The sequence below is a fragment of the Panicum hallii genome, chromosome 2 (assembly GCF_002211085.1).
Source record: "Panicum hallii strain FIL2 chromosome 2, PHallii_v3.1, whole genome shotgun sequence".
Taxonomy (NCBI): domain Eukaryota; kingdom Viridiplantae; phylum Streptophyta; class Magnoliopsida; order Poales; family Poaceae; genus Panicum; species Panicum hallii.
The window spans coordinates 44,570,694-44,584,907 of record NC_038043.1 but is presented as its reverse complement, the minus strand read 5'-3'; the positions used below and the strand labels follow the sequence as shown (position 1 = coordinate 44,584,907).

At 49.1% G+C, this 14,214-nt stretch overlaps 3 protein-coding genes and 1 pseudogene across 4 annotated transcripts; 3 read left to right on the top strand and 1 right to left on the bottom strand.

The window, feature by feature from the left end:
• The first annotated feature begins 765 nt into the window (after positions 1-765).
• LOC112879554 (nuclear pore complex protein NUP58) lies at positions 766-4,650 on the top strand. Its single transcript, XM_025943827.1, has 6 exons — positions 766-1,322; positions 1,930-2,044; positions 2,806-3,228; positions 3,503-3,989; positions 4,119-4,159; positions 4,278-4,650. The coding sequence occupies exons 1-6, from the start codon at positions 955-957 to the stop codon at positions 4,308-4,310; spliced, it is 1,467 nt and encodes a 488-aa protein (XP_025799612.1). The 5' UTR covers positions 766-954; the 3' UTR covers positions 4,311-4,650.
• A 1,921-nt stretch (positions 4,651-6,571) lies between these two features.
• Positions 6,572-9,041, top strand: LOC112883009 (thylakoidal processing peptidase 1, chloroplastic-like). Of its 2 annotated transcripts, none has more exons than XR_003226744.1 (6): positions 6,572-7,614; positions 7,703-7,771; positions 7,863-7,950; positions 8,059-8,145; positions 8,463-8,530; positions 8,619-8,784. XR_003226744.1 is itself a non-coding variant. In XM_025948221.1 (6 exons), exons 1-6 carry the CDS (start codon positions 6,826-6,828, stop codon positions 8,740-8,742), a joined length of 1,206 nt encoding a protein of 401 aa, XP_025804006.1. In that variant the 5' UTR covers positions 6,573-6,825; the 3' UTR covers positions 8,743-9,041. The 2 variants fall into 2 exon arrangements, 1 of the variants encoding a protein (XP_025804006.1); XM_025948221.1 differs by having other exon boundaries at positions 6,573-7,614; positions 7,863-7,931; positions 8,619-9,041.
• Positions 9,042-10,482: 1,441 nt separating this feature from the next.
• LOC112881793 lies at positions 10,483-12,382 on the top strand (annotated as a pseudogene).
• Positions 12,383-12,388: 6 nt separating this feature from the next.
• LOC112881794 (transmembrane emp24 domain-containing protein p24delta3-like) lies at positions 12,389-14,202 on the bottom strand. Its single transcript, XM_025946660.1, has 4 exons — positions 14,005-14,202; positions 12,836-13,045; positions 12,651-12,727; positions 12,389-12,550 (listed from the first exon to the last, which is right to left on the bottom strand). Exons 1-4 carry the CDS (start codon positions 14,200-14,202, stop codon positions 12,406-12,408), a joined length of 630 nt encoding a protein of 209 aa, XP_025802445.1. The 3' UTR covers positions 12,389-12,405.
• Between the last annotated feature and the right edge of the window lie 12 nt (positions 14,203-14,214).

Genomic DNA, 14,214 nt, shown 5'->3' with positions numbered 1-14,214 from the left:
AGAGTTTGGTTTGCTGGATATGCTCGGCCCAAGCTCGGCAGGTGCTGGTGCTGCGTGATTAGTTACCTGGGTGAAGGGTAGAGCCTGTTCCACGATGTGCAAAGGGAGGCAGCGAGACTGGCTCGCTAGAAACGAGAATGAAACGTTTCTTCAGAGCGGATGCAGGCATTAGCCAGCTAATGATGGTATTAGTAAATAATTAATGTATTTTAAGGTATATTAGTACATTCTAAAGTAAATTAAGGCTTAATCAGGTATAAATAAGTACTTTGTAGTCAATTCAAATAAAATAAATATTATCTCAGTACTTATTCTTTATTAGTGTAACCAGCCAAATAAAGAATGTGCTCAACCTGAACAAATCAATTCAGACAACCAAACATCAAGGTGTTGCATGACTTGAGCCTGTCGTAGCTCAGCCTGCTCCCCCGATCAGCAAACCAATCGCCCCCTATTTCAATTCGGGGCAGGATGCTGTCAGCATTTTTCATTCTTCAGCCACATTGCAACGGTCTGTCGTGGATTGGTAGCAAACTAGCAAAGGCTTCCCATTCCAAAATGAACGTACTGCGTCGCCAGGCAGTCCACCACGCTCTTCCTGGTCCGACCCAACCCGATCGTAATCCCTGTCCATCCCCGACTCTCACACGGTCACCGCATTGCGCCCTCCTTTCCAAAAGCTAATAATGATTCCCGCAAATACCCCTCTCCATAGCCATAATGCCCGCCGCATGCTCTTGCTAGTTGCTCCTGCGAGTCTTCTTGTCCACCAGGGGGCAAAGGCGTCAGTTTCCGGCTCCACTCTTTTTCGTTTTTCTAGGGTTTAAGAGCTCGCGGAGCCCGCCCGGCCCAGCCAGAGCCCAGGAACATCCCCGCGGCCCCGCCCTCCCGTCCTCTTGCCGGAGCCCCGCGTCGCCGTCGCCGGAGCCGAGCCCTCCGCCGCCGCACGCGGCAATGGCGTTCTCCTTCGCCTCGCCGGCGGCGTCAAATCCGTTCCAGACGCCGGCTGCGTCGAACCCGTTCCAGACGCCGTCGGCGTCGAACCCCTTCCAGACGCCAGCGGCGCCGAACCCCTTCCAGACGCCGGCCCCGGCCACGACGCAGGCGCCGTCCTCCTCGCCCTCGCCGTTCCAGTTCAGCTTCCAGCAGCCGCAGCTGCAGCAGCCACAGCAGCAGGTGGCGCCGGCGGCGCAGCCGCAGCCGCAGCCGCAACAACAGCAGCAAAAGCTGATGCTGTACACGACGGATATGAAGCCCGCGGTGTACAACACCAAGTGGGAGGAGCTGCATGCCGAATCGCAGAAGGCGCTGCTCCAGATCGAGTAGGGTTCTTCGTCTGAGTGTTTCCTTTCCCCTGTCCTGTTTTCTTATAACAGAGTCCGGTTATTTGGGCACGACGTACCTTTGCTTAGATGGGAGCTTTCATTGTCGATTTGTGCCCGCAGCTAGATTTGCTCCATCTGATTAGCAAAAATTACCCCTTTTCCGTAGTTTTCCTTGCGTGATGCAGGTGTACCTGGCCAAACTGGTAAAATGTGATTGCACCTGTCTCTCTGCCAGTGGAGGCAGTATTTTTTTAAAAAAAACTTTTGATTGAATTAACTGTTTTGGGGGATAACCTTTCTGGTTTTCTTTTACTTGTATTGTAGAGAGTTTCTATTTCTGGCTGTCAGTCCACTGTTTTGAGCTTCTTTTGTTTTGGGTAACAAGATACACCTTTTGTGCTCTATGATCTGATTTGCCAATCGGGGTGTGCCTCTGTCTCATTTCATGTTCATCTGTTGATCCTAGGAGTTTTAGCCTCGTCTGGTTTCATTTTCATCTGTTTCTGCACACACGTTATCTGTTGGAGTTATGGAGTATTTGATGTTTGAATTGTTTAGTGTAAGTTGGTTCCTAAAAAGTGTTTTTTGTAAACGGGTTCTGCAGGGATAAGATACGGGAGTACAAAGATGAGAGTGAGAGGTTGGATCAATGCAGTCGTCTTTATGACTCCTCAATCTCGAATGTTAATTTTGAGCTTGATGCGAGTCACATTGCTCAGGTTAGAAAAATTCATCGCAATATTCACTTTCTTGGGTTTTTTCTTAGCATTTATTGCAGGATTGATTATTGTTGTCATGCCCACAACCAGAAGATTATTGTAGTCTTAACTGATAGTCTGACTCATGATGTTGCCAGTAGGCAGTCTGAAAGGGTAGAGAATATTTTCTAGAATTTGCGATATCATTGCAAATAGCTAAGAGCCACATATTGATCTTTTAAGCATTTGAAAATTCATGAGGTAGACCTGTATGTTGGACAATAAGTATTGTGACCCCTCACCATCGACAACCTCAGAACCCTAAAGCCCCTTTCTTTTCCATTATTCACTAATATTTGATCATATGAATATATTAGATATAAGCTTGTCCCTAATGAGAAGTTGTTTAAATGTTATCATGGTATGTCATGTCCTGAACAAAAACAAATTACTAACATAGTATGTTGCAACTGAACTTATGCTAGTAACAAGAGAAGCTTCATAATTTGGGACAGTTTTCCCTAATGGAGCAGTAATAAATCACCGTGGGGTTATTTAGTTAGAGCTTACATCCACCTCGAATGTTTTGATATGCTTCTTTGGTGAAACGTGACTTGCTGTATGAAAAATGACATTTGTTGGGTACCTGGACGTTGACATATTATCGCTGAAGATTTCCTTCCGTATACTATTGTAATGCCACAGTGGTAGCCTGGTAGATGTCTGATCTAGCAGGATCCTGAATTCATGAATCATGAGTAAATATTTGTTGGTTCTAGCAGGAGCTTGGAGGGACCACCATTGTGATGGAGAGGGAGAAGGCTTCTATTCAAGAGTTGATGACTGTTGTCAATGAAATGATGTGGAATACGGAATTTGCTATGAGGTCATATATGATGTTGAGGCCAAGTTTCGTCCGTCCAGGTGCTGGAGTTGCAAATGGTGGTTCTTCAAATCCTTCTGCTGGTGCTCCACCCAATCAGCCAGTGGTATATTTCTACAGTGGAGTCCCAAAGCGCCCTTCCGTTTTTATGCAGCATACTGTCAATAGGTTTGAGTGTTATCTAGCAGAGTGTTGCAAGTGGATCAGTGAGCTAGAGCAGCTGGTTCAGACGGAGAATAATAAAAGATCATCAGATTCTCTAGAGTCTCTTCCAAAAGTTATGTCAAATGTGCATGACTACTTCATCTATGTTACTTCTAAGGTAATATTCTGTTCAAAAGGAAGTTATACCAAAACTATATCAGGTTCCCTTTTTTTTGAAAGACGCTCTCATGATATGCTGGTATCCAACAATTATTGTCTACCCTCTCAAAATAAAACAATTATCTACGTATAATGAGTCAAATGTAAAGCTCTAAACTGATCGAACATTTAGCAACAGCAACATACTGTGAATAGAATGAGAACATTTATTTAGTTATCATTTACCAGGCTCAGTATAGCCTAAGCCGTTCTCTTATTTTGCTATTTTTCAGGTGGAAAATCTTCATCAGTATGTTGAATCAATGAAAACTGAATATCTTAATGAACAGCGTCGTATGGGTAAGAGGAATGATCCATTTCTGGAGGCAAACAGAAGAGAAGCAGCTAAACAAGAAGCAGCTGCCAGAAGGGTCCATCCAACTTTGCATTTGCCTGCTCCTGCTCCTGTACAGCCCACGACACAACTTGCTGCACCAGCAGGAAGCCAACCACAGCAATCTTCTTTTCCTTCTTCCGTGACTTCATCAAGTGGTTTTTCAGCTTTTATCACTCCAGCTTCTGCGCCATCCTCGTCTAGTCTCTTTGCAACTCCAACAACTCCAGCTCCGTCAGGCGGCCTTTTTGGTACATCTGGATCAGCTCAATTGACCACGCCATTTGGAACAGCCTCCACTCCTACACTAGCATCAACACCAGCGCCTGGATTTGGGACTAGCACATCTTTGGGTGGAACATCACTATTTTCTACACCATTTGGAGGTATACAACTATACATACTTTCTCAAGCGATGTTATGGTGGAATTAGTTCAATGTTTCAATGTTTCATTATAAAGACTGCTCAACATTAGGACGAAGTGCACCTTCATGACACACTGGTGTATTTTCAGGTGGGGCAACAGCTTCAGGTTCCAGCTTCGGTGGTGCATCGGTGAGTAAATTTTACATCAGTTTACATGACATTTTTCAGATGGTTGCCCTTAGATGAATATAACTTTGTTAAGCTTCCCTGTTCAGCTTACCATGTTTACCTGTTTTCAATGGTGCAGAAAGGGAGGTCGAAGCCCCGGGGGCGTCGCTAGCTGTAACTGAACCAATGTGAAATGTGGGTGCTCTTGTTTCTCCTCTTGACCCAGTTTCCTTTTCCTCTGTCTTATGCAAAACTTGTAATTAACTTCTTCAACATTTCTAGTGGACCTTCCAGTAATTTATCTTGATGCATGCTTACTATTAGATCCATTTTATTGGATACTATTGTAATAGTTGTTATTGCTCTGTTCTTAGTACCTTTGGTCCTTCAATCTTGCCAGAATACTCCTTGCTAAACCGCTAACTTTAAGATTTCCTTTATAGTGGTAAGAGGCTGTAATCTACAAATATGTATGACATTGGTTTCCAGTCAGATGATATCTTTATGCTTAAGCCTTGATTTTTAAGCATGTCTACCGTTTTTCGTAGCCTGGGTAGTATTTTTTTTTCTTTTTTTTGGATTGGGCAGTTGAGTGATGAAAATCTTTGTGGTTTGTGTTCACCTGAAATTAGGCTGGTCCTAATTTGGAGAACTTGAACACTATGATCAACCATATAGACGTGTAGCAAAACATCAATGCATACCAGCAAGTTCTGATGGAGTCTTTTATGTGGTTATACAGAACCCTTTATGTGTCACTGTCCCTAGCTGCCATGCTATGCATTGCATTGCATTGCAGTAGGGTTGAAGGTTCATCACGGTGATAGCACGACTTTTTGCTGTTTCAACTATGACATGGTTTTGAAGTATGCACAAGACACAGCTAGTTTCGACATCATCCTTGGATGCATCTAGCATTTTTGGACCTTTTTGCTTTCAGCTAGTGGCCGCATCACCTGACAAATGCGTGTTTTGTGCCTGTCTGGGTTCTGGGTGTGGTCACATAACGATGAACGCTTTTTAAGAGTTGAACCTGTCATCCGGAATGTCACTAGTAGTTTCGTCCATGCAGGTTCTAGATTTTTTTTCATCCCAGCTTACTGCATCAGTTTCAGATTCATCTCTACCAGTTTATCATCATTCTTTTTTTTTTTTAGACTTCAGGTTACTTCATACTGACACCCATAGCTTAGACAGCAGTTCACCGATTATAGCACGTTTCGATTCGTCGTCGGATTGCGATACTTCCTGGTTCCTTCCTAGCTCCTGTCTTTATATCAAGAGGTCCAGGATGTTATCCTTTTCCCTGCCTCATGAGTATGATTGGTGGCATCCCTGCTCTGAAACGTAAGTGCTTACGACAGTGGAGACATCATATCCAAAAAATATTGAGTCCTTTGTTTTTTTATAGAGTCAATTGCTTAGCGTTTGACATTTTGTTTGGCAATTGTCGCTGGTGGTTGTTAGGGACCATGGAAGTCCAGCGTAGACGTCAATGGACCCACATGCCAGTGTGCATGAAATTTTAAGTGCCTGAACATTTCGTACCTAGGGATATTGCCTATCTGAATGAGTTGTCCTGTACCATTTCCTGATCTGAATCTTTGAACCAAGTTGTTTATCTGGAACGAGCATGGACTAGGTTCCCAGCAGTCCAATGATGATTCTGGTTACTTCGTTTTGAAATCACTCTCTTTAGCCGCTGACCGCTCTGAAATTCTCCTTTTGAGGTTTTGATTCCGTCACTGCGTAGTGACGTGTCTGGTAAAGCTGGGGCAGTGGAAGCTTCGCCGAAGCAACCCGGCACCGTTTGTGCTTGTGCTACCAGTGCTGGGATGGGCGTGAACCGAGTCGCGTTCGTGGCTCGGTGCTGCACGCTCGTATGGACGCCCGTTTTGTCTGTGCTTGCTTTTCAGTTGGGAAGGGTTGTGGGTTAGTCTCGTTTTTTGTAGTCTTTCTCTCGCTTTTTCCTGGTAGCGATGGTGCCGTTTGTGAGTCACTAATGTCAGTTTGTCACAGAGGGATTAGGAAAAATTGAGAGGGAATTTTCTTTTGAGTAATGTACCTAAACACAAATGCCATGATCTTTTTTTTTTTTTACAAAACTCATGGTGAAATTATGAATTATGAAACTTTGGCGATGGATATTTTGGAACATGGAATGATTAAAACGTATTAATTTTGAGGGAAAATAGCTTATCTGAGATAGATAGATGTTGAAATTTGGGAAGATTTCACATAAATTTCGCCCGAATCGTTGTATCCTTTTTGCCCTAAAATTCGCTAGTAAGAACTAAGAAGACATGATTCCAATTTTGCATGAGAAAGGGAAACACATAAAAAAAATCCTCCCAAATCCAGGGGGCCTCCATTCCTCCACGTCCTCAGAAAAGTAAACGTCCACGCGTCTATAAGACACGCCTCTTTCCTCCCCCTCCCGCTTTCTCTCCCCAATTCGCCCTCACCTCGCCGCCTCCCCCCTTGACCGCCACCGTTGACCTCGTCTTCCGGCGAGGTAGCTCGCCGGAAGACCCCCCACCTCGCCCTCCCCGACGCAGCCTCACCCCCTGCAGCCCTCCGGAATGGTCGCCGGCTTCTAACTCGCCCGCGCCCCGATCTCCGCTTGCTTCCTCGACAGCCCCATCCGCCTCCTCTCGTTCTCACTACGGCTCCTCTGCCTGCTCGCCATGGCGATCCGCATCACCGTGTCCTACTCCGGCTACGTGGCGCAGAACCTCGCCGCCTCTCTCGGACATCGCTTCTCCTCGGCCTCGGCCTTCGCCACCGGCAGCCGCCTCGTCCACGACGGCGCCTGGCGCCCATTCTGCATCTTCACCTCCGCCCGCCAGCCCGAGCAGCACCACAGCCGCGGCAGCGGCAGCGACCGCCATGACGGCGGAGACCACAACCACCCCAAGCCCCAGGCAATCGCCGCCGGAGCTCACTCGCTGCTGCTCACGCGGGCGTGCCTGACGTCCAAGTCGCCGCCGCCGTCTCTCGCCGTGGGGCTGCTGTCGGTTCTCACACAAGGGATAGGGCCGGCGGCTGGGATCACCGGATCGGCGGCGTCTCTGTCAGGCTCGTCGTCGATTTCCCTCGGCTTCAACCCCACGTCCTTCCTCCCGTTCCTGCAGACGTCGAAGTGGCTCCCCTGCAGCGACCTTGCCACCTCGTCGTCTTCGGCGCCCTCTTCCCCTCCCCATCCCTCCAAGAAGGCGTTGATTGGTGGTGCTAGTTCCAGTGCTGGCTCGTCTGGTCCTGCGGGAATTGCGACGAGCAGTGGTGCTAGTGCAGCGATGAGCAGGAGCAACTGGCTGTCGAGGTGGATGAGCTCCTGCTCCGATGACGCCAAGACGGCGTTTGCAGCTGTGACCGTGCCACTCCTCTACGGCTCGTCCCTGGCCGAGCCGAGGTCCATCCCGTCCAAGTCCATGTACCCGACCTTCGATGTCGGCGATCGGATTCTTGCCGAGAAGGTAGAGCTTTGTATGATGAACATTTTGGTTTTTACAGTATCGTGTCATTTCTATGTTTGCTAATGATTGGTGTTATTGTGATCTGCAGGTCTCGTACATATTCCGGGAACCGGAAATTTTGGACATTGTAATCTTCCGGGCTCCCCCAGCTCTTCAGGTGAGATTTCAGGCCTCTCAAGTTGTTTTGCTCATACTTTATGCAGGGAATGTTATGTCTAAATCAGTGAAGTGCAATATGTTCATTTCAGGCTTACGGCTACAGCTCAGGGGATGTTTTCATCAAGAGAGTTGTGGCCAAGGGAGGAGACTACGTCGAAGTAAGCTTTTATCCCAATGGTAGTGCAGCCTTCTGTTTATTTTCTGATGTTATTATGCTGCAAACAATTTGATTCTTTTTGCTTGAGTTGTAACCGCTTCTGATAATCTTGCTTGGCTCTCCAATAGGTGCGCGATGGCAAGCTATTGCTTAATGGAGTAGTTCAGGATGAGGATTTTGTGCTGGAGCCACACAACTACGAGTTGGGACCGGTGGTATGTCATACGTTCTGTCTTCCATTACATGCTGCGTCTATTGAATTTCTGCCTGCATGTTTTGATTTCGTACTGGGTTAGGTTTAGGCATGTTATGATCCAAATGCTTGATTTTGCTCAACTAAGTCATCGAATTGCGAGATTCGGATTGTGCGTGATTCAGAAGTATCAATTATATTGGCTGCATTTCCAGTGTCAGAAGAGTTTTGTGTTCCCTTAGACATACTTGTTAGCGGGTCGCCTTACTCTTAGCATGGTTGTTCATCTTGTTGTGTCAGGGTACTAACTCTTCTCATTTGCGTTGGTCGTCGTTGCAGCTTGTACCCGAAGGTTACGTGTTCGTGCTGGGAGACAACCGCAACAACAGCTTTGATTCCCACATCTGGTATGTTGCAACCCAACTCAAATCTTCTGCACAGGATCTCATTGGATAGAACACATGTCTGATTTGTTCCGAATGGCTGGCGTTTCAGGGGTCCGCTCCCAGTAAGGAACATCGTCGGGAGATCTCTGCTCCGGTACTGGCCGCCGTCCAAGATAACCGACACGATCCACGAGTACGAGCCCGATGCAGCGCGCCATGCGGTGCCATCCTGATACCTAGCTAGTTTGCTCCAGCGACGCTGGAGAGACGATGCTTACAATAACAATTCCATGGAGCTCGCTCCACTGATGAGCCGAGCTCCAGTTCTTTTTGTTGCTCTCGGAATAATTTGTTTCCCTGAGTGTTGTCTGTAAATTCCCTTTGGCTGACCGATTGGTTTATTCCCCGTTGGCACGTGCTTGTTTGGAGCACCTGTCGAAAGTGTAACGCCTTGCAATTCGCAAGCTAGAAATGATAAGTACCTCCTATATATGCAAGTATATAGCAACTGCTGAAAGGAGCATTTGAGCTCTGCGTCTCTTGCACTGCGGGCCTGAAAACCTCGCGAGTTTCCGGCTCTATAAGATTCTGTGTACATGTGCTGTGAATCTGTGATGTTGCAGGTAAAAAAAAAATTGTGTGTTCCTTTTTCACGGTTCTTATGGTCAGACTTGTGGCTTCATCGGTGTGTGCTGGGTGTGCGTGGTGCGGTTGTTCACTTCGGCGTTTTTACAGTCCCTGCTGCAGGCTGCTGGTATTGCCTTTATTGGGCCCGATCCAGAATTAATTCGGGGCCTCGGCCCTGCACACCGTCACGAAGCGCGCGACGAGGTTGGCGGGACGCGGCCTGCGCCGCTCCTGTTTGATTCCTCTCGGAGCCTGCATCGGGCCTGCGCCCAGCAGCTTTGCGTGAGGCCTTGGCCTTCCACTCGGGATGCGCACGCTTCGGTCGCGCCTCGCGCGGCAGCCACCGCCAGAACCAGCTCGCCGCGCGCCCTCGTCCGCCCTGCCCCGGCCCCGCCCGTGCGCGCTCGTAGTCGTCGATTTCCACCACGCCGTCACTGGCTCACTGCTGTGTCACGTACCCCACCCCGCGCGCAGGTGCAACCGAAAGGCCTCGCGGCCTCGCGTGATCCCCGCGGAGCTGAGCAGGGGAAGCCGCAGCGTGCCGGCCAGCAGGCGCACGCTGCGACCAAGCCAAGCTAGCCACTTCGGTTCCGCAAGAACACGACACGCCCAAAAGGAAAGCAAGGCCGAGTGGTGAGGCGACGAGGCCAACCGAACCAAGCCGAACGCACATCCTGGTGTCTCACCCTGGCACCCAGCCCACTCACGTCTGACGTCTCGATCTTGAACAATGCCGCAGCGTGTCATTGGTCGACACATGAGCATCCGTGCCATCCGCGTATCCCCAGCTGAATACCGAAGGAAAGAAGAAAGAACAAGCACCAACGCACCGCGCACAGACACCGAAAAGGCTCGGCCAGGAAAGCTCGCCGGTCGCCGCCGCCGGGCTCCGGACGATTCATCTGTCATCTCTCGGCTGGGTAAAAGTGGGAGACGGAACGGGGGTCCAGGCCAGCCAGCAGCAGAAGGCAGGCAAAGCCACCGTCCAGAGGCGGGCGCAGCGCTGGCTTGACTCGGAGTCGACTGGGAACCCACGAACGGGGGCGCCACTCGCGCACCACCACGGCAGACGGCACCACCCGGCCGCAAAAGTAGGTGCATGTAGTGTGAACTCCCCTCGGAAAGTGGCCAGCTTTATGGATCCCCTTCCCTTTTCGCAGTTCAGTGGGCTGCTGCCTTTGCAGCGCAGCGCGCGTCGTCGGGTAGCGCTTGGCGAGCAGGGAGCAGACGAGCAGGATCTTTTTCCGCCTGGCAGCCACAAATCCTTGCTCCTGTGAACGTGAACCGCCTGCAAAAATGCTCCTCTTATTCCTTGCCACGTTTATCCGGAACCGTACGATAAAGATCGCCATCCTAAACGTCGTACTTGGATCTACTAGAGTACTACGCGATTCATTTGCATCCAGAGAGGATTACGAGAAGCTGAAAGGGGCTGATCCCGAGATCAGCATCTCTGAAAACCCTGCTCCCTCATCACGTTTCCATTCCCTTCCTCTCTCGCCATTCGATTTAGCTTTCTCCCTCCTTTAAGAGAAGAGAAAGGAAACCACGAGCAATGCCCGGTATTTAACGGCCGTGGTGCGCGAGGCGAACCGAGTTCTCTGCATCGAACACTTCACTCGGGGCGGCGGCCATGGCGTCTGCGGGGTTGGAGGAAGCGTGCGGGGAGATCCGCGGCGCGTGCGGCCACCCGCGGCGCCTCGGCCTCCTCCTGGCCCCGCGGAGCCCCGCCGAGAGGCAGCAGATCAGGGCGGCCTACCGCGCGTCGTTCGGCGAGGACCTCGCCGCGGCGCTGCAGAGGGGCCTCCTAGCGGCCGGCTCCGGCCAGGAGGACGAGGTAAAAGGCGCCGTGGGCGGGGCGTCTCAGCCGTCGCGGGCTTGCGGCGGTCGAGTTCCTCACTCGTTTCTTTTTCTTCTTCTCGCAGCTCCGCAAGGTGCTCTATCTGTGGGCGCTGGAGCCGGCGGAGCGGGACGCGGTCGTGGCGCGGGAGGCGGTGGAGGGCGGAGCCACCGTGGCCGGCTACCGCGCCCTCGTTGAGGTCTTCACGCGCCGGAAGCAGGACCAGCTCTTCTTCACCAAGCAGGCCTACCTGGCCAGGTTCAGGAGGAACCTGGACCAGGACATGGTCACCGAGCCGTCGCAGCCTTACCAGAGGGTACATGGTGTTAGCCGCCTTCTCTCATTCTTCTTCGGTTGATCAATCTGCTGCCATGGTGTCAGCCAACTGAAACTCCTCACTTCTACTAACATTGCTGTTTCTTGACGATCTGGGCAGCTGCTGGTGGCTCTTGCGGCCTCCCGCAAGTCGCACCACGACGAGCCCAGCCAGCACATTGCCAAATGCGACGCGAGGAGGCTGCACGACACCAAGAACGGCAGCGCGGGGTCGGTCGTCGACGAGGCCGTGATCCTCGAGATGTTCAGCAAGAGGAGCATCCCGCAGCTCAGGCTGGCGTTCTGCAGCTACAAGCACATATATGGGAATGACTACACCAAGGCAAGTAAACCCATCAACTGCTTCATGGCATCCCTGCTCAATGACTCTGTTCTAAGGATATCTTGCAACAACGTCTGTGTATGCAGGCTCTGAAGACGAACGGCTCAGGTGAGTTTGAAGAAGCTCTGAGAGCTGTTGTCAAGTGCATCTACAGTCCTTCCAAGTATTACTCCAAGGTGATACAAACAGTTTGATTCAGTACCTTTCTTTTTTCCCCTGAAGAACCAAACAGTTGATTGAGTATCACAAGCAGACGGTTTATAGTCCTTATACATATCTCATCTGACTCATTCTTCTGTTCTTGGTCTTTCCAGTTACTGCAGAGAAGCATGCAATGCGCAGCAACTGATAAAAGGTTGGTAACAAGGGCCATCTTGGGCAGCGACGACGTCGGTATAGATGAGATCAGATCAGCGTTCAAGAGCTGCTACGGGAGGAACCTTGCAGACTTCATCCGCGAAAGCTTGCCTCAGAGTGATTACAGAGATTTTCTTGTGGCTGTGGCAAGAGGGTCAGCCGCCTCATGAAGTTGGCACAGAGGAGACCTTGACCTGTCCATGGAAGCAAATACTACTTCGCATGCTGCACGAGTGAGTTGAACATGAAAACCAGCAGTCTGATGCCATCCTGAACTTGGATTCCAGGCTATGAAATGTTACCAGTTTATTTACAAAATTGCTTCACTCGTGATAGCAAAAGTATCGCCTCTCATATTCCCAGAATGAAACATAACAGTACGCTTATTGCAGAGGACTACATCACGAACGTCACTTAGATGAGCTTCTTCTTACGGAAGTACTCTTGTAGATGCCACAGCTGTAAAACAGAGACTGCGACGCAAACGCTAAGAGACAGCACGCTCAACCACGTGACCCTAGCATTTGTCTTCTCACTGACATCTCTCATGTTAGCTTCTCTGCACCGAGAACAATTTGGTTAAATAGATCGCTATGCACTGGGGTACCATTCAGGTACACGGATAACTGAAAGATGAAGCTAAAAAGAAGTGCACAGACTTGGATCTGAGCAGAAGCAGGTTTTCGTGGATTGATTGGACAGCTATTTCAAGCTTGAGCAACTCTAGCTCGACTCCCTGATTGCAAAACTCGATGTTAGTGGAGGAAATAAAAACAATAACCGATGGTATAAAATCAATAAAATAATGGTATAACACCACATTTGACATTTGCATGTACTTCACCTCAATCTTTTCCTTTTTAGCAAGAGAATCCCAGTCTTTAGCAGCAATCCCAATTTTCCAGTCAAGATTTAATTTTACCACTAATCCCCTGTCCTCTCCATCAGCCCAAAAGCAAGCCAGGTAGTTTCCAGCTTCTGCTGTGGTAAATGCAAACTGGTCCATTGAAACATTTTCTTTCTTATGCACAATGTCTCCAAAAGGGGATGTAACCTGAGAATAATTCCCATCAGAAATGTAACACACGTTAGTACAACAGAAAAGGTCCAAAAGAAACAATCTGCAATCAGACAACTCGCAGTTAATCTCCAGCTCCCTTTCCAGTAACAATACTTTGTTGTCAATAAAGTGAAAAGGACAAATTTACTCGCTTTTTAGTTCAAAAAATTTACTCGCTTTTTAGTTCAAAAAATTTACTCGCTACTAATCAAAGACTGCACACGCCCATGCAAGTATGCAACCAAAGCGGCACGCGCTCCGTCTGAGACGCAGAGGCTTAGGCGAGGATCATTACTAGAATTCACATTTTTCCAAAGGCGCCGATCAAACCTGGACGGAGGGAGGGTACTACCATAGTACTATGTGCAAATTAGCAGATAGAATCGGCAGGATCAACTTCTTGTCCTACTTCAGGACCATGCTGACTGAATCTATGGTAAGGATACCCGAGGACCCCAAAATAAATCAGACTTATTATTGTCAGTTCTTCACTCCAACGATTGTTTATGAATTTTTTCATCCATTTCAGCTAGCAGAATGATTTTCAAATGAACCTTTTTTTTTCCTGTTGCACGCCCACAAACCACGAGCAGCATCAATGAATGGATGTATACTGTTTACCTCAATGACCATCCATATGCCAATGCCTAATCATATGTACAATGCGGACAGGTCGCGATTCATTTTTACTACTATTTGGTAACTAATGCATTCCATGACATCAAAGAATCCACATATCAATCAGTTGAGTAAGACCTATATACAATTCATTTCCCGTTCATTTCCAGTGTACAGACACAAGCACAGAAAAAAAAAATCTAATTCGGCTTGGAGTCGTAATTCTCCAACCAATCCTCACGGTTTACCCGGAGTGGGACACACTAATTTTGCCGTATCACTCCCCACATTGTAATGCCCCGATCAATCCTGATCCGACCCAAACGATTGGTTACCTTGACGGCGACGGTTGGGTGGGCGTGGTGGTGCTCGTACAGGACGGAGTAGTCGCCGATGACGACGACGTTGGACTGGATCTCCTCCGAGACGCACTTGGTCACCGAAGGCGCAATCTCCAGCCACACTGCCCCCGCCCCCGCCGCCATCCACCACACCGCCGCCGCCGCCGCCATCCACGCGCCACCTCGCGCCATCGGCTGACTATT